This window comes from Setaria italica, chromosome II, assembly GCF_000263155.2.
Source record: "Setaria italica strain Yugu1 chromosome II, Setaria_italica_v2.0, whole genome shotgun sequence".
NCBI lineage: Eukaryota > Viridiplantae > Streptophyta > Magnoliopsida > Poales > Poaceae > Setaria > Setaria italica.
The window spans coordinates 45089780-45109614 of NC_028451.1; the positions used below are offsets into that span (position 1 = coordinate 45089780).

Consider the following 19835-nt stretch of genomic DNA (forward strand, 5'->3'; position numbering starts at 1 on the left):
TGCAAACTGTTGCAAAGTCGCAAATGCACAGAGTGACGCAGATGGAAAAAAAAAAAAAGGTAACAAGCAGAAACAGAAATGATTCGATCACACGCGAAGCCGCGCCGTGTGTAGCAAACACCGCAAAAGGGAACATGGGCCCGATTCGAGGCCGGTCCACGCTCCATTGGCCCTCCGCCCTCCTCCTTCCCCCAAGCCAAACTCAAAACGACAGCCCGGCAATGCCCATTTTCAAGTGGGACCCACGTCTGACATCCGAGCACGCCCACGAAGGCACGACCAGTGGCGAGGCGACTGGCGAGGCGTCGTCGGAGCGGACACCCTTGAATTCCCCCGCCTCCGACTCGCCTCGCTCGCCCCTTTCGTCCTCCGGGTCCGGGGTGGTCGGCCTCTCCGTCGCAAGAGGCTGTCGCCGGCACACGATGGCGGCGGCTCCGGCTCCCCCAGCGGTCGCGGCGTCCAGAGCGGCGCGGGTGGGGCTGCTGTACGACGAGCGGATGTGCGCGCACGCGACGCCCGACGGGGAGGAGCACCCGGAGAACCCCGAGCGGCTGCGCGCCATCTGGCGGAAGCTCAGCGCCGAGGGCGTCGCGTCCAGGTACGGCGCCAGTGGCCGCTCGCCCCGCTCCCTTGTCTTTTGTTAGAGTTGAAGAGCGGCGTGGTTTCGGTGGGGATCGGTGAGGCGCGCGCGGGGTTTTGCTGAATTCCCTGGGACGAGAGCCTCGGCGTCCGCGTGCCTCTGTGTTTTACTCACTTCGCTCGTTCTGCTGTTGTTGACTTGTTGTGCCGTACAGCCGTGCCCATCCGATCTGATGACTGACCTTCTAGTTATTTTTGTAAATTAGCTCAGGAAGTGTTGGGGTTCATGATTTTTTCCCCTAGGCTTAGGCCTTGAAATCCGAAATGTCACTATGCGAAAAAAAAATTGCAAAGCAAATTAACTTGTTGGGACATTTAGTAGTTCAAACACCGCATCCACTCCTTGCCAGAAATCGATGCTTCAATTATACTCTTACAAATGTAAATCATGAACTTCGATGCGAGTAAGGTTAACCTTGAACACCAGCATTGCAGCTTATGTGCTGTTGATCTGGTTCATTGTTCTGCTTAGCGAGTTAGCGTGCTGCTTTTACTCTTATTGAGGATGACGGTGGGGTTCTGCGATGCTATTTAAACATAATTCTCTTCCAGGTGTGTGGTCCTTAAGGCGAAGGAAGCTGAGGACAAGTATATAGCTTCTGTTCACAGCCAGAACCATATAAAGCTGATGAAGGAAATTAGCTCGAAGAAATATGATTCCAGCAGAAACAAGATTGCCAGGAAATACAATTCCATTTACTTCAACAAGGGTTCCTCAGAGTCTGCTGTTCTTGCAGCTGGTTCTGTCATAGAGGTAATTTTCATCTTCGTTTCATTCACTGCATAAGCACGTTTTCTACTTTTCTGTAGCTATTATGTCCCATCTTATCGGGGGGAAATCACTGAAAAGTGGATTCTTTGGCATTTAGGTTGCTGAGAAAGTTGCTGCTGGTGAGTTAAGTTCTGCTATTGCCCTAGTCAGACCTCCAGGCCACCATGCAGAACATGATGAGGCAATGGGATTTTGCCTCTTCAACAATGTGGCAGTTGCAGCTAATTATCTCTTAAATGAGAGGGTAGGTGTTGAAACTTTTGTGCTGTTTTTTTTGTGGGGTTTACATCAAAAGGTGCTACCGATGTTTATCACTTTCTACAAAGAAGCAAGCGCTATACTTTGTTTTAATACGATCAAATAAGGTGTTTTGTTCACTTACAAACTTTGCTCTTTCTGTTGCAGCCTGATTTGGGTATCAAGAAGATACTGATTGTCGATTGGGATGTTCACCATGGAAATGGAACACAGAAAATGTTTTACAATGATCCTCGTGTATTGTTCTTTTCAGTTCACAGGTTTGACAAGACACCTTGACATTGCTTTGCTAGTTTTGTTTAAACTTCATAGTAGAATCACTACTATTGCAATATGATGTTAGCAAAGTTATAGCAGTTGTTTTATCTTTTGTTTTGAGAGTTATTGGTCTTGGAAGAGCCATGGTATCGACATCCCGGTTTCCTTTCCATGCAAACACTGGATACTTGCTGTTAATAGAGAAACTTGAGACCTCAAATGATTATCTGCGTGGTATCAACAAAGTTGTTTGAGGTTGAGCGCTGGCTGTATTTTGATGCTGTTTGATTATATGCCGTGATCAAGTGTGGTTTGCGCTTGCATTCCACAAATTCACCTTGTTCATTACTTGTCCTTTACAGCATGAAAAATATGAAATCATATCATTGTATCACTCCAAGAGTTGGTTGATGGCATGCTTCTCGCATAATCGCTTAAGTGCCAGTTTTACAGTATCAAAATTCTTCACCTCTAATTCGTTTGTACAACGTATTGTGCCATGGAACTCACTGACCAAACACTTTGCCATCATGTGCACAACTGTAGTGATAGAAACTGAGCCCAGCTCAGTTGGTGGGAGGTGCAGTGTACACTCTCAATCTTACCACCTAGGTTGCGTCCCTTTCTGCTCAAATTTGGTGCCTATTTTCTTAGTAAAAAGATCACCTGTCACATATTTGGCGCTATCCCGTTTTGTGCACACTAAATCTAAGGTAATGTTGAATAGCATTAAGTGCCCATTCCCATCACTATAGTACGAGTAGCTATCCAAATTGTTGCCCTCTAACCCTTGATTATTTTAGATGTGATAACCAATTCATTGCATTTGTCTTTGGTACTTGTGGCGACCTATTGTTCTATTAACTAGCTTAAGATGGATTCACAGATTGTAACCTGTGATATGTGGCTAAGACGCCTCCTTGAAATATCCAACCAATTCATTGATATGACAAACTTATAAATTTAGTATGTAATTGCTATTTGCATGCTTATATAAGATAGACTTCTTTTTAGCTCACTGTAGTGTTATTGTGGTTGATTTTCAATACACAGCCCTTTTTCTTTTGGTTCTTTGAAAATTGGAACACGTCCATTGTTGCAATCAACATAATAATCAATTGAATCTTGGATCATAAGCTATTCATTTTAATGCATGTTTGTTGCCAGCTTAATGAAGCCATAATCAAATATTTATTGTTCGAATGTTTGTTCTATAGATTTGATTATGGAAGCTTCTATCCTGCTGAAGGGGATGCTTCTCACTGTTTCATCGGAGAAGAAGCTGGTAAAGGGTATAACATTAATGTTCCCTGGGAGCATGGGAAGTGTGGTGATGCTGATTATATTGCTGCATGGGACCATGTATTGCTTCCTGTCACTGAAGCTTTTGATCCTGATATAATATTGGTATCGGCTGGGTTCGATGCAGGTATATAGATGAAAAATTCTTTTATTCTCTTAACTTAATAACAACTCGTTATTTTAAGCATTTATATAAACCAAGGCAACAATGTACTAACAACCAACAAGTTGTAGTTTCTTAACTGAGCACACACTAGTCCAACTTATCTTTGTAATTACGTTGTTGCATAAGAAGTGAGATTTCTGCTGAGGAATCTATAAATCTCGGGAACCTTTTCTTGTGGTATTGAATTCTGGATACACGATATTAAAATATATTCTTTTGGTGCATCTATGTGGTAGATCATGTCTGTTCTTATCATTCATTGGATTTGAAATTCTACTCTATTTGTTTTTCATGGTTAGCACTGGGTGATCCTCTCGGTGGTTGCTGCATCACACCAAATGGATATGCCCTGCTACTAACAAAGGTACACAGTTGCAGAAAAATAACAGCTTTTAATCAGATTTCACCACATCATGCACTTCACTGTCCTTAAAGAAGTCAATAGTCTTGCTTGAACTTTCAAAAAAGTTGGGATGAACTGGAATAGTTTAGATGGATCAAAGTTGTCTAAAGCTCTAATGTGGCATCTTCAATGCCTGTTAGAAGATTTTCATTTAATCCCTTCCATCTGTCTAGTGTTTCTTCTATACATCTTGAGCTTTCCACTGTGCTGATCAACACTTGCGCCTATCATGCAAAGCCCATACAAGAACCTTCTAAAAACCCATTGCCTGCTCTTACTACTTATATGCCAAATCCTGCAGCTATTAGGATTTGCTAAAGGAAGGATAGTGATGGCCCTTGAAGGAGGTTATAACCTTAGGTCCATAGCAAATTCAGTTTCTGCTTGTGCAAAAGTTCTCTTGGGAGACAAATTCACGTTCAGCTCTCCAGAGATGCAGCCATTTGAATCTACATGGAGAGTTATACAAGCGGTAATGATGTGGATGCACTATTCTGTCTGGCTCTTTACTTCATGTGGACATCTATAGTCATGCTTTGTCTTTTGAACTCCATATTGACTAGGTACGCAATGAATTGAAAACATGCTGGCCTGTTTTGAGTAGCAAGCTGCCAGAGAATTTATCATTGAGGATTAAGCCTTCACCAAGTGAGGTATATTTTCCTTTTCTAGAGATATGTTGTCAAAATAGTTCCAGCTTTTACTCCCATTGCCAGGTCAGAATTTTCAGTTCAGTGTTTAATACAGTAGCATAGTGTAGTTCAATTAATTCAAAAGGTGAACGCATGAACATGAATTGTGCCAATTGCGTTAAGAAGCTCAGTTCATAAGCAATTACATGTTATAATTTTTTAGAACAATGAACATTAGGAAAAGAGATTTCTGTATCATCCAATAGATGATTGTGAATTTCCTGTGTAATGGTGATAAATGTGTGATTGTGAAAGCCCTCTGTCTAATGCTGACACCGTGAGCCCAAACTCACATGCCACACCATTGAAAATGCTGAGAAATGCTTTCAGCCTTCATGTGTATTGCTATATCCTAACTCCTGAGTGCCTTGCTTATGGAAAACATACGTGAGTTATATAGCTCAACTTTGTTGATTTTTATCTACAACTATCTTGTATTACATTTGATTTATCATTTATGTGGCATGTTGCATTGAGACTTCCTGACAGTTGAGATAAAAATCATAGAGACACATTAATCCAGTAGTCAGCCTTGAATAATTTTCCTTTCATGTTTCCTTATGGCAATGAACAGCTCTACGCTTCCTCTGATTCTGAGCCTGACAGTGAAGATGTTGATGAGCTCTCTGGTGCTGTTTCATCAGTCAATGTTATTCAATTTGCTGATGATGCTATAAGTGAACACCTCTCAAAAATGAAACTTGATGAAGACAACCTTGCAGTGAAGACTGCCTCAAGTTGCTCAACAGCAGAACATCATCCAACTGATTCAGTACAAGTAGATAAAGGTGTATCTGTGGTACTGTCCAAAAGAATATCTGATTTATCTCTTGCTTGGCGATCAGATTTATCAAGAATTTATGTCTGGTATGCCAGCTTTGGTTCAAACATGTGGAAGCCAAGGTTTCTATGCTATATTCAAGGGGGGAAGGTAAAGTTCAAAACTCAATGTTTTTGCAAGGACCAACGAGCATTGGTTCCTTTGATCAGTGTGTTCTACTTGTTAGATGTCACTGCCGTTGTGACCTCCATGATTCTCTTGGGATATATAAATATATTCCAGTACTTGAGTAATGTCACTGAAGGGCGGACCTGGTGCAGTGGTAAAACTCTCCACTTATGGCCCGGAGGTCCTGAGTTTGAACCAGCCTCTTTGCAGAATTTTAAAAGAATTTTGCAAGGGTAAGGCTGTCTAGGAATTCCCTTCCCCAGAACCCACCTTGTGTGGGAGCTTTCGCACTGGGTACGCCCTTTTTGAAGGGCGGACCTAGCGCAGTGATAAAACTCTCCACTTGTGGCCCAGAGGTCCTGGGTTCGAACTAGCCTCTTTGCAGAATTTTAAAAGAATTTTGCAAGGGTAGGCCGTCTAGGAATTCCTTTTCCCAGACCCCACCTTGTGTGGGAGCTTTCGCACTGGGTACGCCCTTTTTTTATTACTTGAGTAATGTCACTGCCGTTGTGACCTCCATGATCTTTTTATATTATAAGCAGTATGCTTTGAAAGATAAATTTCTATTTTGTTTTGCCTGTGACAGGTTGAGGGTATGAGTATACCATGTTGCGGATCACGTGACACGAGCTCACCAAAAGGAATCATGTGGAAGATTGTGCCTCATAGGTTGCTTTTCGGTAGATCCTCTACCCCTTGTTGGGGTACTGGTGGTGTTGCTTTCCTCAACCCTGAGATAAACTACAATGAGAAGTCTTATGTCTGCATGTACAAAATAACGTATGTATGCCACATTTACATGCTACTCCCTCCGTCCCAAATTACTATTCGTTTTGACTTTTGTAGGTACATAACTTTTGTTATGCACCTAGATATATATTATGTCTAGATACATAGCAAAAGTTATGCATCTGGAAAAGCCAAAACGAATAGTAATTTGGGACGGAGGGAGTATTTATCTTTGAGTTCAGGCAGGGTGGCATTCTGTTAACACTCCACGTCTCATCTAATTTGCCCCTCTTCAACAGGCTGGAGCAGTTCAATGATATCTTGTTTCAAGAGAATCGTCTAGTGCTGGAGGATGGGACAGATGGAAATGTTGTGTATCCTGACTCTCCTTTGATTGGTTCATCTGAAGTGGAGTTTATGTCTACAAATAAAGCTATTCATCTTGAACCTATCAAGGTTTGTTTTGCCTGTCACAGTTCGATAATTGTACCCTTCCCTTTGTATACAATTTTTATGTTGCTAAATGAGATTAAATAACATTGCACTGTTGAACACGTCACTCCTAAACATATGTCAGTCTGGCTGCTGTTCCAGGAGCTTATTGATAGATGACAAGTTCTTTTCCCATAGCGACATAGGTCACTTTTACCTTGATGGTTTCCTTGAAAATTTATGCTGATGTTTGTATGAACTTTTAATCTTAATCTGTTTAGCAAGGAGCCATAAACAGCCTCTTTGGGTTATTCAAGTTCATCTTAGCTTAGCAATGCTTTCTTAAGCTAATTTGAATCTCTGTTGACATCGTAAACGATGTTTAAAAGAAAGTCTGATTTTAATAAGATAAAGCTAAAAATATAAAACTAAGTACCAGTTTCACCTCATCAATAGACAAATTCCATACCTTCCTTACGAGCATAATTCTGACACCATATTATTTCTGTTCCATTATCTACGTGTCATGCTGAGTTTCAAAAAGTTCTGTAACATAGCTAATGTTCGATAGATGAATTTCTTGCAGGATAGCTGGTACTCCAATGTACTTTATCTTGGGGACGAGGATGAACTTCCAATTCTTACTATGACGTGAGTTTCATTGTACCCATTATTAAGTCTTGCCCCAATTTGTCACTTGGGGATGACAGTTCAATGCAACCTTTTTAAGGGCAGTCAGAATGTGTTATGCTCGCAATGTGATGCTTAATTAACTTTCCTCCGGTCTCTGCAGGTGCCCCTCATCAGATATTGAGCGGTACAAATCTGGTGAGCTACCTCTAGCACCTCCGTCAAAGACCTACGCCGCCACTCTGATAAAGGGACTAGTGGAAGGGGAGCAACTGGATGCTGACGGAGCTGCCAGCTACATCAATGCTGCTGCTGCAAGAGGGTTGTGATTTGTGAAGGCTGCTTCAACGTGTGCTTGTACAGCCGGTAGGGAGTAGTAAGGATAATATATTTTGCTAGCGTGTGATGACATCGATTTAGGACCAGGAGTGATGTCCAGGCTTCATTCTCCGCGAATGGAGATTCTGAATCCCCTTTTTTTTTTTAATACGCAGGAGAGCTGCGTATCTCTGTATTAAGAAGAAATTGTTCGTTACGACACGGGCTAAACCGGGCACGTGCACACGGACACATTACACCTAAGGTGTTTACAACCTGAAGAGAAAAAACACGCACACACTAGCTAGCTAATGTTGTACATGATCCTGAGCCTAGGCCAACCGTTGCTGTCGCCGGTCAGCCCAGAGCTGTAGGATGCGTCAAGTAGACTAAAGTCCCCGGCGATCATCCAGGTGCAACCAATGGAGGTTTGGATTGAACGCAGCTCGTCAAAGAACTCGATCTTGTCGACATCAGCCTCGCGGAGATTGTCGTGACGACATCGCACATTCAATCCGCGAGTATTCCGCACGAGGATATTGTAGTTTTGCTGATCCATGAAGAATGGCGACCAAGTGGCAGCGCCCGGCTGATCAACAGACGCTGATCGCCCCGCTCAGCTGAACGGCTACCGCCCTCAGATCATCATCTGAAAGCGCCTGAGCAGCGGGGAAGATGCCCCTGATGGCGCAGAAGTACTTTGCGTCCAGTGGCCTTTGGAAGATCGAAGCCAACTGAGGGTGAGGCTGGTCTGGCACAGGTCCATCAGTGGAGCAAAGGCCAAGCTTGCGCATGACGAGCACCTCACCCTTCTTGGATGCACGAACCGTGGAGTTCAGAGTTTGCTTGGCCAATCTTCCGCTACGGCGAGGTCTGGACTGAGTTGGTGTGGCCGGTACCGACATTGCCATGGCAGCGCCTCCCCTGGCTGGCATGCTCGCCAGGGGCACCTGGAGTGCTTGACTGACACTGGCGAGGAAGGCTGCCGTCGCGGCCTTGGCCTCCTCCAGGCTTGGGCTGGGCTATGTCTTGGTACGCTTCCGCGGCGTGGGGTCGATGTCGGGCCGTCTAGATTTTGGGCCGGTTCCTCTGCTTGACTGGGCTTCGTTTCCCTGAACCACGCGTGGCTCGGGATCGAGAGATCCTCCCGGCTCTGTCGGCTCAGCGGTCGGCTCGCAAGGCGGCTGAGCCTCGCCCGATGGATCCAGCTCCTGGTCCTCGGCTGACTCCGTCGTCGGCTCGCAGGCTTGCTCAAAGCTGAGCAAGGTTGGTGGTGGCAGGGCGGCCTTGTCACGGGCCGCAGCGCTGCGCACCCTGCGCCGGTACGACTTGATAGCTGGCGAAGGCGTCAGCTGGTGTGGGGCGGCGCTGCCTCCCTCCGGGCGGGTCCCCGAGGGCATCAACTTTGGGGTTGGTGCGATGGATTCAAACAGCATCGGATCCCCAGAGGCACCCCCGTGGCAGTCGCGGACGGGGCACTGTTCCTCGAAGGCCACCAACTCCGGGAACGACAGCACGGGTGCTTCCCCCTTGTTGTCGGCTTCCGCTTCTGGAAAGTGGCCGCTGTGCCGTCCCGCAGCGCTGCGTCGTCCTGCGCCGGCGAGGAGGTGGGCGGCGGCGCCTGGGCGAGCAGCAGGAGAGCCGGGGCCTCCTCCGGCTGAGGCGCCCACGATCTCCTGGTGACGTTGCCACCGCCGCTCTGTCGTCCATCAACCCCATCAGGCACGCCTCGGGAGCAGTGGAACCCGTGGAGCCGTGGCCCGCCGTCTCCATGGGACTCCCCATACCCATGGGCCGGGTTTCCATCGTGGCCGGAGTCGCCGTCGCTGGATGGCAGCGACGGGCCTGGTGACGGGGGAAGGCGACCTCGAGGAGAAATCAGCGATGCTCCGCAGGTGGATCAGGACCTCATACTTGAGGAATTTCTTCTGGCGTAGGTAGGGGGGAAGATTGCCGAAGATACGCTGTATGTCCGGATCGTCGTGTACGACCGGGAGCTCGTGCTCTGCGATGAACACCGTCTTCCTCTTTGGGATTCTGTTCTCTGAGTCGCGTCCCGTCGAAAAAGGAAAAAAAACGAAATGATACCCAAAAAAATATGTTGTTTTTGGAGACATAAAAAAAGAAAAAATTGTTGGAAGATAAACAATAAAATAAAATGCGCTAGAAGGAGGGCTCGAACCTCCGACCTTATGGTTAACAGCCATACGCTCTAACCAACTGAGCTATTCCAGCTTTTTGTTTCATGGCAGTTTAATAAAATAATTATATAAATAATAATTCCTGACTTTGAAAACAGAAAAACTGCAATATGTTGCTGACCCCCAAACAGCATATCTGGAGCAGGGGTGCTGTTGTGGAAGGCCTCGCCGTCTCTATGCTTGGGTCCACTGCACGATGGTGCACGAGTGAATCTGTCCTGAGCTAAGACCAAATCAACCAACCTTGTACAGGCGTCAGCCAGAGGACCGGAGGAGATTGTAGTGGCACTGGGAGCAGAGGAAGGGAAGAAGTTTCAGACTTTCCAGATGAGCAGATGCCACTACAGTGTGAGCTGAGTTGAGCCTCTCTGTTCCAGATGATGTGTGAACAAGATGAACAGATGCAGTTCGCGGATGGGACCGCAGCTCTGAAGTTGGGGCTCACCTAAACCTCGATTGCTAACACGGCAGTGCACCGTCTGTTGCGGGAAGCGGAGCACCGTCCGTCGGCCGGGCATGGGCGAACACCTGAACCTGACGACGAAAGGATTCCTGGACCTGAACGAACACCTGCCATGCTGACCGGAGCCCTCGGGTCCCGGCCACCGGCTCTTTCTGGGCGCGGCATGTACAGCAACACGCCTCGGGTAGAGACCACGTGTAGCTGCCGCCCTCCGATCTTTGCCGGCGTCCAAGCGCTCGTACCTGCCGGTGGCGGCGTCCAACATCTGATTGAATCGATGAGACGATGACCACGATCCCCAACCCGAATGCTCCTGGCGAGCAACTCCCGCGACGACAACCGAGCCCACGGCCCTCAGCGTGAGCAACCCTCACCTCAGGTCGCGCCGCCGGTGGCGCTCTCAGACGGTGGCCAAGCAAGTGAGAAGCCCTCCTCTCCCTCTACCACGCCGGAGCTGGCGGAGCACCGCGCCACGGCCTCCGGCGCCCGACCCTGTTTCTGACGAAGCAGAGCGCACGACGGCTCCGTCCGCGATTCAGTTAATCTGGACCGCCCACGTCGCATCGGACGGCAGCTAGGCACTCAGGGGGTGGATGGTATTTCAGATACCGTCCACCCCCCGGACGGCGACCTGCTCTGCTTCTCTTGCTCAGACGGCGAGCCACCGAGCCGCGGCGTCCTGCGTCCGAGCTTGGCGACCTGAACCGCCAGCAATTGAGCACGAAAAATCACGACTGCGTCGATGCGACAGTAAGGGCCGGCTAAGGACAATTCCACCGAAAAAATTGGCACCATGTTCTGACTGCTGAGTTGCAATCACGCAGCTGCAAGACGAAAAAATCTATCTACTCCTCTCAAGAGCAATTGAGAAAGATCGGAATGTCGAAGCTTTCCTGGAACCTTTGGGATTGTCGCTGCTTCAACAATCCGATGGCCTAGGAGGAGCATAACAATTACCCCCATGTCAGAATGGCGCGGAAATCACGCCGTGGAGAAGTATACCTGCAGATTAAAGAGACGCGCAAGCGCAAACACAAGATCCTGCACGGCTGCACAAACAGAGTCTGCAGCCAGATCGCTACAGGCGAAGCACGTGCCGGCCAGTGACCGCGGCGAACATCTGATCCCAAATTCTAATCACCAGTGTGTTTGCAGACGCTCAGCCTGCCACTGCTCCGGCGAGGAACATGAGCTCCAAACCTCGCTACAGGAACTCAAGAAGCCAGTCAGGTTGAAGTAACGAACCTCAGGTCACGCCGCGGTGTAGATCTCGACGGCGAGCAAGCTAGTGAGCAGCCCTCCGCTCTCTCTCTGCTTCGCCGGAGCCGGCGGAGCACCGCGTCACGGCCTCCGGCGCCCGACCTGTGTCCCTGTCCCTGTTTCTGATGAAGCAGAGCGCACGCCGCCTCCTTCCGCGATTCAGTCATTGTGGGCCGCACAGGCCGCATCGGACGGCTGGTACGCACCGAGGGGGTGGACTCGTCCACCCCCGAGGCCAGGGGCTGACGCAGCTAAGGGACATGGGTGTACAGATGTACCCCCAATAATTTTGGTAGAAAAATCGCAGCTAGTCTAGTCAGTCTACATATATACAGGTGCATGCTGTTTATTTGGTCAAGTTGCTCTGTATTTGAGTGAAGGATTCAAGGGTAATGGTTGACAACAATAATGACTAATTTCCACTGGGTTAACCCTCGAGTGTTCGGAGTCGGTTCCGAACACCGAGCTTTTATTTTTTTACTCTTTACTGAGGAATGATGCTTAAAGAAGAACTAAGTTAGGACCTCTTGACCAGACTCAACGAAGCAGGCGCCTCGAGGCTAGGCGTTCATCTCGGATCGCGGATGAAACCTCGAGGCTGGACGAGAAACGTGACCACGCGGAAAAGTTCAATTTGTACGGTGTTTCTTAACGATTTTTATGCTAGCATATCCTAGGATACAGTGGTTGAGAGAGGATATTTTCAGAATGTAAAGTAGGTCGTGGATCATTATAAAAGGGAGCCCTACCACATTGTAAAAGAACAACACGTTTTCAATTGTTTTCAATTGAAAGGTGTAACCCTAAATCTGTTGTGCTGAAATTGTTTGACACTGTCCATCAACAACCTTTTAGTTTTGGGTCGGCCTTTTATTTTCCCGTTGTCATCTGGCCCAATGCAAGTAAGAACAATGACCAGTGAAGAGACGTTCACCATTCTTCTCGACTCTGTGTCCATGCCGTCCACAGGTGTGAGAGGGCACAAGGCCACGCGGACCATGGCAGCTTAGTTTGGGCGAGCGGCGACATGGAGGGAGATGGATGAGCCTCTGCTCACAGCGCTATTCTTCATTTCACCACCACAAAAATGTTTGTGCGAACTTTAATTAATCATTCTGGTTCTTTTGGCTTTAATTTGTGTATATGATGCATATGCTACGTAGTTGGTGGCAATTGGCCAGCGGCAAAGAAAATTTGTCTAGTTTTAGTACCTCAGTCAACTAAAGCAAGGTTAGTACAATGACGTATCAGTATAATAGAACCGATGTTTTCTTTTATAAAAAAAACTACCACCTCCATACCAAAACTACAAACCGGACAAATCAAATTTCAAAGCGATTTTAATTTTCTTCTGCTGCTTTCTTAGTTTTCCTTTAGATTAGAACGATTCTTCAGCGACGGTGGCCCACTGGAGAACAAACAGCTGCTAGCAAGGAGGCAGGGCATGGCAGAAATGGCCGGCGATGCCCAGCTCAACCGAGGTGGCTCCAGACCACCGGAGTCCGGAGTTCGACGACGCATCAACGGGTGAAAAGGAGTGGACGACTACTCCGTTTCAGGCTTCCAGCCCTCAACTAAGCCTCTGCACCAATGCAAATATTGACGACAATGTAGGACGAGAGGACGACGGTTCCATCACTCTGATCATGGCTTAGAATATAGAGTTGGTGCTTAACTGCTTATAGCTTTCCTACACTACTCACAAAAAGGATGAAGTGCTTGCAAGTTCAGTAGATGTTGCATAAAGAGTTGAAGCACCAAAAATTACAAATTGTTCATACATACAAAACAATTTATTCTCACCGGTTAAAACAACTGTATTTACAACTTCACAACTGGATTAGGGGTACCGTTGTTTAAGGCCTCGCCGTCTCTGTGCTTCCACATGTTACGGACTTCCCTAACAATGGTAGCTTCGGGCAATCGGCCTTGCTATCAAGGAATCAACAGTATGTAAGAGATGCAACTACCAATTTCTTTTAAAAAGAGCATGTAACGCCAACCAGTGCGAAAATTGAAAAAGCACCACATAACTTGTCTGGAAACAGAACGCAAAAACTAAAGCAGCGTACGCTCTACTATACCCTAATAAGCTCAGACAAAGTTTTTATTTGCTCTATTTATCACGGTCGATCCGATGCAGCTTGGATAAACAAAGGATCTGCAGCAACGTGCATCAGATGAATCATGAATGGGTGCAGCACTCTCATCTATTCTCTGCCGCTTCCTTGTCAGCGAAGTAGCTGTCGCCCAGCAGGTCGTCTTGGCCATTGTACTGCGGCTTGTTAGCCCCAAATCCTGTTGCCCCGCCACCAGAAAATCCTCCAGCACTGTTGTGGCCACTGAAGCCGACACTAGTCGCATTTCCAGCAAAGTTACTACCACTGTTGGGACCAGCAGCAGCAGCAGCAGCAGTGAAACCTCCATTGCTGAAACTGCCACCAAAACCACCGAAGCTTCCACCACTGGGAGCTCCACTGTTGTTATTGCCTGCACCATAGGTGTTTGGAGAACTGTACCCACCGGTGTTTCCACCAGGATTGCCAGTGGTACCGTAGTTTCCTCCACTGCCGTATCCACCACCGGAAGCACTGTTGAAGTTGCTAGCATAACCGCCACTGGTAGCTCCATCATTGTAACCACTGTTGCCAGCATATCCTCCACCAGAAGCATCGTTGTAGTTGCCTGCACCATAGGTGTTTGGAGAACTGTACCCATCGGCATTTCCACCAGGATTGCCAGTGGTACCGTAGCTTCCTACATTGCCGTATCCACCACCAGAAGCACTGTTGAAGTTGCTAGCATAACCGCCACTGGTAGCTCCATCATTGTAACCACTCTTGCCAGCATATCCGCCACCAGAAGCATTGTTGGAGTTGCTACCATAGCCGCCACTGCCGCCACCATCTCCACCGTATCCACCGCTGTTACCACCATACCCTCCAGAACTATATCCACCACTGTTACCACCATATCCCCCAGAATTATATCCACCGCCACCGCCATACCCACCAGTAGCATATCCACCTCCACCACCATAAGCACCACCGGAGCCAAATCCACCACCTCCACGTATTCCACCAGCACGGTCATTGGCATGGTTCACCTTTACAGGTCGGCCTTGAAGTTCCTGTATGAGATGAAATAGTTTCAATGCTTTGCAAACAAGCAAACTATTTATGTTCCAGGAAACAGCATGCTTATTAGATACAAGTATCAACAACGTGAGACTCAAATAACTTTTCAATTCACTTGCCATGTGAAAATGATAAAATTTATTCTTTTAAAAATTCCAGAGTAATAAGGGCCTGTTTCAGGAGAGCTCCAACTTCTGTATTCTTGCAGGATCTGGAGTTTGTAGGATAAAACCAAGATGGTCTAAGACTTTGTTTTTAGTCTAAAATGGAAACAAGACAGCTCGCACAAAAACCCTCTAGTCTTGACCCAACTCCAGCTCCAAGAATTACAGGCCCAGTTATTTTTAAGCTAAGCTAAAACTCCTAGGCACGAATCAACCCAGTGTAAATTTAATTGTTTACAGGAGTCATTTATCACATACACTGCTCTGATCTACTCTTTCGGTGCTTACGAATATACCAACTGGATTGTTGCATCAGAAACTAAAGATAAACAAAAAATCATTGCAATAATACATACGCCAAAACTCTGCAAAAGGGGCTGCAATACTCTAACCCAAGAATATTTTGGTCAAAACCATCGCTTGTATGTATGGTACCATATCAATCCATGCAGTGAACTACTGAAAAGAAACCACAGTCCAACATTGAGCCCAGCTAAAAATCAACGGTTAGCAGTTGCTTGTTTCTATTGGAGTTTTAGTCCGCATGAAGTGGAGATAAACTGAACAAAGAGATGGGACTTAAGAGTTAATAAAATGTAACGAGAAGTAGAAATTGGAATTTGGAAGGTCGATAGTGCCCGTTCTCAGAACACTATGTCTAAGCAGTGAAAAGAACACAATCTTGGATGACAGGGAGCACCTTAACTACACTGCACATTCTGACCTAATACAACAAATTCAAGAAATGTACACTTGAGGTGCTATTCCTCAAGTAAAACCATGGAACCTAAGGGTGACCTTTGGGTTCGCCTTTGCAAATAAAAGCGGTTCAAAGGATAGACAATAAAACAATAGATATGATGGCCTACCTTGCCATCCATGGCAGTAATTGCAGCTGAGGCTTCTTCACTGGATGTATAAGTTACAAATCCAAATCCCCTTGACCTGCCGGATTCCCGATCCATGATGACTCGGGCTGAATGCAATACAAAAATAGAGAAGTGTTAAACACACAAGGAAAAATGCCCACAGAGAAATGCGAGCCAAATTAATTGGACAAACAAACCTTCAAGTACATCTCCATATTTTGAAAATTCATTCCTCAGAGTGGTTTCATCTGTGGCATATGAAAGTCCTACAAGCAGGTTGATTAGAAATAGAATTAGATACCCAGACAGCATAAAACAAACCCTACATCCAGAAGGTAGAAGAGGAGATTAAAATCGATCTGAACATACCTCCAACAAAAAGCTTGGAAGAGGACATGCATCTTACTGCCTGAAGCAGCGGCGAGCTAGAGGGCACCGAAGTTCTCCTGAGCGCATTTCCAATTCTACTAGCGAAAGCCATTGCACCAAGTCCTCGCTAGAAACCAACCGCACGCACTGAAAGAAGCACAATCTGGCCAGTTGTCAGACACAAAACTGTATACAGCTGCTTATGCAAAAGAATCGACCCGAGAAAGGAAACGAGAAGAGGGTTGAACTTGAAACTTGACAGATTATTGAGCCTACTCCACTCTATACATCTGATTTTTTTTAAAAAAAATAAACACCGCAATCATCCATTCCCCAGGGGCCTTACGCAACTTTAACAGGAAATATTAATCCAAATTAGATACTAGAACGGACAATCCAGAGAATTGCATCCATTCCCGAGGGGCCTTACGCAACTTTAACAGGAAATATTAATCCAAATTAGATACTAGAACGGACAATCCAGAGAATTGCATCCATTCCCGAGGGGCCTTACGCAACTTTACCAGGAAAGATTAATCCAAATTAGATACTAGAACGAACAATCCAGAGAATTGCATCCATTCCCCAGGGGCCTTACGCAACCTTAACAGGAAAGATGAATCCAAATTAGATACTAGAACGCACAATCAGGAGAATTGCAGAACCAGAAATCGATTCGATTTTCCTACTCATACACCTAACGCTCCAGATGGACAGGCAAACATCACAATTCATTTCACAAAACTAATAAGCCGGCTCCAGAGCGAGAGGCATCCGAAGCGCACGCCTCGAATCAAGAAAATACCGCAGCAGATATGAGCGATAGCGATTGTCGAGGCTGCGACTCGGAAGACCGGATCAGGATCTCGTTACCTCCGGAGTAGATACGCCCTTCCAGCCGCCTCAGGGGGTTGCGGTTGCGGTTGCAGAGCGGCGGCTTCCAGTCCCCCACCCTAAACCCTACCGGACGGGGATGGCCTCCCGGTCCCGGGTTTAAGCCGTCGGGCTGGGGAAATTCAACAGCAACTAGGGTGGGCCTGGGCCAAACGTCGTCGATGGATCATGAAAGGTCGAGGAAAATTCAGGCCCATAAACACGAAAGAACCAGCCAGCTCAGCCCAGCGAGCATATTGACGGAAGGCCCAACTTTAGAGAGCTGCTGGTTTCTTTTCTTTTCCCGGAACGCAGACGCTGTCGGAACGATTTTTTTTTTCAGTCACGTTAAGCGCGATTAGACAGGTCCAAATACGTGCGCCAAGGAAAAGATACGGCGGAAGAGCAGAGAAGGTTGTGCGCACTGGTGGACTGGACTGGACGGATATGCTTCCGGAAAGCAAAGGCGAGGCTTTTTCCACCTCCCTCCCTCCGTTGGTGCCTGCTCACCCCCACTTTGGTGGCCTGATCTTGTTTATTTCAAAGAGGACAGCCGATTCGGCCGAGATTTTCCTCCCCCCGGACGCAGCGCGTCACGAGCAGCAAATCTCTGGCGACCTTATCTGGCCGTCACCACGCCAGCGACAAAGCACGCGACCTAACTCCACACCCATCCATGGTTCTCGATCTCCCTTGCAAACTGTTCAGCGAATCTTCGTCCCGTCAGGAACAGAACAGCTGAGCTCCAACGAGCTCGCAGTGGCGCCGTGGCACTGCACGGGAACGGATCGTGAGCCCATGGCGTGCAAGAATGTAGGAAATCTTTGACCTGTGCGTTTCCCCTGTCGCGCCAGGATCCGCGGCTTCGTTTTCAACTACGACGGCGGCGACGGCGACCACGCCGAGGGAGGAGCGCAGCTAGTGGTGGCTCGCCGCGAAACGGAGCATGGCTAATGCTTTCGCGCACGTGGAACGGGACGAGCCCACCGCTTTCTCCGGCCTACGGCACACGACAACCTAACACGCAACCGGCGCAAAAGTTGACACGACGGCGCCCTTTTCCCCCGATCCGGCTTCCGCCCACGGCCCATCCCGCATCTCCATCTCCATCCCCATCCACCGGCGGCTCCCTCCCTCGCCGCCGTGCCGTGCCGGCCGTCTCGCCGTGTGCCCTCCACCCAGTCTCCTCCCGTCCCCCGGCCACGCGTGCTACGCCACTAGCTAGCCCAACCCACTACCGCGTCCGCATGCAGCCGCCGCCGCCGCTTTGACCGCGCTCCGGCGGCACGTTGACGGCTGCCGGGGCCCCGCACCTCCGTCGCCGATCCGTTTCTCACCGTCGCGGGCGCCCTCGCGCGACGCTGACATCGGCGGGCCCGCCACCCGGCGCGGGGCACGGGTCGCTTTCGGAATTCCGAACCCCCCCGCCGCGGAAAGCAACGGGTGGGAGGGGGCGCACCAGCGCGTGCCGGGAGGGGAGCGTACCCGCCTCCGGCGGAGCGAGCGGGGAGCCGCGCGATCGGGGATGGACGGCGGGGATGGGTGGGTGCGTGGGGGCGGGGGGCGAGTGCGTCAAAAGCGACAGTGGAAAGCAGAGGCCGCCGAGGGTGGTGGATGGATGGATGGATGGAGCGGGGAAAAGCAAAGCGTGGGCCTTTTCGCGTCCCACACCGCCCTTTTCGCGAAATTGCACGTCCGGCAGTGGGGTTTTGCGGCGGGGCACGTCGCGTTGCTCGTATTTGCACGGCGAGCCTAAAAAAGGGGATACCGGTGTTGCAACAGAAAAAGACGGAAGGAACTATTCCTTCTTTTTGCCCCTCTTCGAGTGTGCAAAATCGACGTGTCGGGTGACAGAAAGGTGCTGGTATGTTTGCTCGGATAGGGAGTGCAGGATGCTGCTGGCACCAATTCTCAAGCTGCCACGGGAACCTGAATTTCTGTCTGTATATGGGTTGTCATTTGGCTTGCAATTTGCAAAGTGCTTGAGATGCCCTTGACATGAAGGGCGTGGCTTGTTACTCGCAAGCCCGTAACGTGCTAATAATAAATTGGTTCGCATATAATTACCCAACTTCATGGTCTTTCCTATAAAGATAACAGGATATTAGTTTCGTTGTGTAGCTTAATAATTTTGCAACGCTTGTACCGTATGCACGTATTAGTAGTTATCAAATAGGCCTTGGTTAGTCTCTCCCGTCACTTCCTTGAAACATTATTTTTTTTCGAAGCGAGGATTATCCCCATTTTCAATTATAACAACGGAAGTAACTTCTGTGAAACATTATGGAGTCTCTTTTTGATATACTTAATGTATTTTGGATGGTCCCCTTCCACTACACATACACGTGATTATCGAAATTGCACATTCAGTATTAGTTTCTAACATTTTCAGTGCAGCTATATTTCGACTTTGTCACTTTTGTTTAGCTACGAATTCTTTTGGGTTGAACATTATTTTTGGGATGATCACAACCATAGAATTATAATTACAGAACCTAGAATGAATCAGCCAATGAATCTATAGCACAAATTTGTAAATAGCACATCATAATCAATACTACGAAAACCATACCGATATGATATGCCATTTTATCAGCAATTATATTTGCATTAACTACCCTATAACCTACAATGCTGCATTATTCTCTTCTTTCTTTGCCTTTTGAGCCTCGTCAGTTTCAATTATTTTATAACTTAGATGTCACGGTGTCCCACCACTGATGTTGAAGTTGCTTATTGGTGACACCGATGTTGAAGTTGCTTATTGGTTATCACTAGGAAAATATGCTCGACTACCTATTGTGATGATTATCCTACTACTCATCCGTACATACATAAGCTAATTAGCCCAGTCATTGGCTCACCATCACTATATATGTCGTTATTATAGTATCGGTACATTCCTACTCTCTCACAGTGAGCTATTTGTCCTGCGACATACTTTGCAGGTG

General features: G+C 47.6%; 2 protein-coding genes and 1 non-coding gene across 5 annotated transcripts; 1 reads left to right on the forward strand and 2 right to left on the reverse strand.

The window, feature by feature from the left end:
* The first annotated feature begins 210 nt into the window (after positions 1-210).
* LOC101767795 (histone deacetylase 5) lies at positions 211-7869 on the forward strand. Its single transcript, XM_004958168.3, has 13 exons — positions 211-598; positions 1192-1393; positions 1509-1655; positions 1817-1929; positions 3145-3356; positions 3695-3759; positions 4100-4270; positions 4362-4451; positions 5065-5421; positions 6026-6219; positions 6468-6624; positions 7187-7251; positions 7394-7869. The coding sequence occupies exons 1-13, from the start codon at positions 222-224 to the stop codon at positions 7557-7559; spliced, it is 2316 nt and encodes a 771-aa protein (XP_004958225.2). The 5' UTR covers positions 211-221; the 3' UTR covers positions 7560-7869.
* A 1840-nt stretch (positions 7870-9709) lies between these two features.
* TRNAN-GUU lies at positions 9710-9783 on the reverse strand. The gene has a single exon. It is a non-coding gene; the product is annotated as a tRNA-Asn (tRNA).
* Positions 9784-13188: 3405 nt separating this feature from the next.
* Positions 13189-17011, reverse strand: LOC101768205 (glycine-rich RNA-binding protein 3, mitochondrial). 3 transcript variants are annotated; one of them, XM_004958169.3, is made up of 5 exons: positions 16885-17011; positions 16012-16158; positions 15840-15908; positions 15643-15749; positions 13189-14602 (listed from the first exon to the last, which is right to left on the reverse strand). In XM_004958169.3, the coding sequence occupies exons 2-5, from the start codon at positions 16121-16123 to the stop codon at positions 13679-13681; spliced, it is 1212 nt and encodes a 403-aa protein (XP_004958226.1). In that variant the 5' UTR covers positions 16124-16158; positions 16885-17011; the 3' UTR covers positions 13189-13678. The 3 variants fall into 3 exon arrangements, with proteins under 3 accessions (XP_004958226.1, XP_012698865.1, XP_022679524.1); XM_012843411.2 differs by having other exon boundaries at positions 16012-16174; positions 16885-16997; XM_022823789.1 differs by having other exon boundaries at positions 16817-16975.
* Between the last annotated feature and the right edge of the window lie 2824 nt (positions 17012-19835).

Excerpts from the sequence above, each read along its gene's own strand:
- LOC101767795 (XM_004958168.3), top strand. The coding sequence starts at position 222 with ATGCCCATTTTCAAGTGGGACCCACGTCTGACATCCGAGCACGCCCAC. Across the intron at positions 5,422-6,025 it reads GCTATATTCAAGGGGGGAAG|GTTGAGGGTATGAGTATACC; the intron begins GTAAAGTTCAAA and ends TGCCTGTGACAG. Across the intron at positions 7,252-7,393 it reads CTTCCAATTCTTACTATGAC|GTGCCCCTCATCAGATATTG; the intron begins GTGAGTTTCATT and ends CGGTCTCTGCAG.
- LOC101768205 (XM_004958169.3), bottom strand. The coding sequence starts at position 16,123 with ATGGCTTTCGCTAGTAGAATTGGAAATGCGCTCAGGAGAACTTCGGTG. Across the intron at positions 15,750-15,839 it reads ATATGGAGATGTACTTGAAG|CCCGAGTCATCATGGATCGG; the intron begins GTTTGTTTGTCC and ends TATTGCATTCAG. Across the intron at positions 14,603-15,642 it reads TTACTGCCATGGATGGCAAG|GAACTTCAAGGCCGACCTGT; the intron begins GTAGGCCATCAT and ends CATCTCATACAG.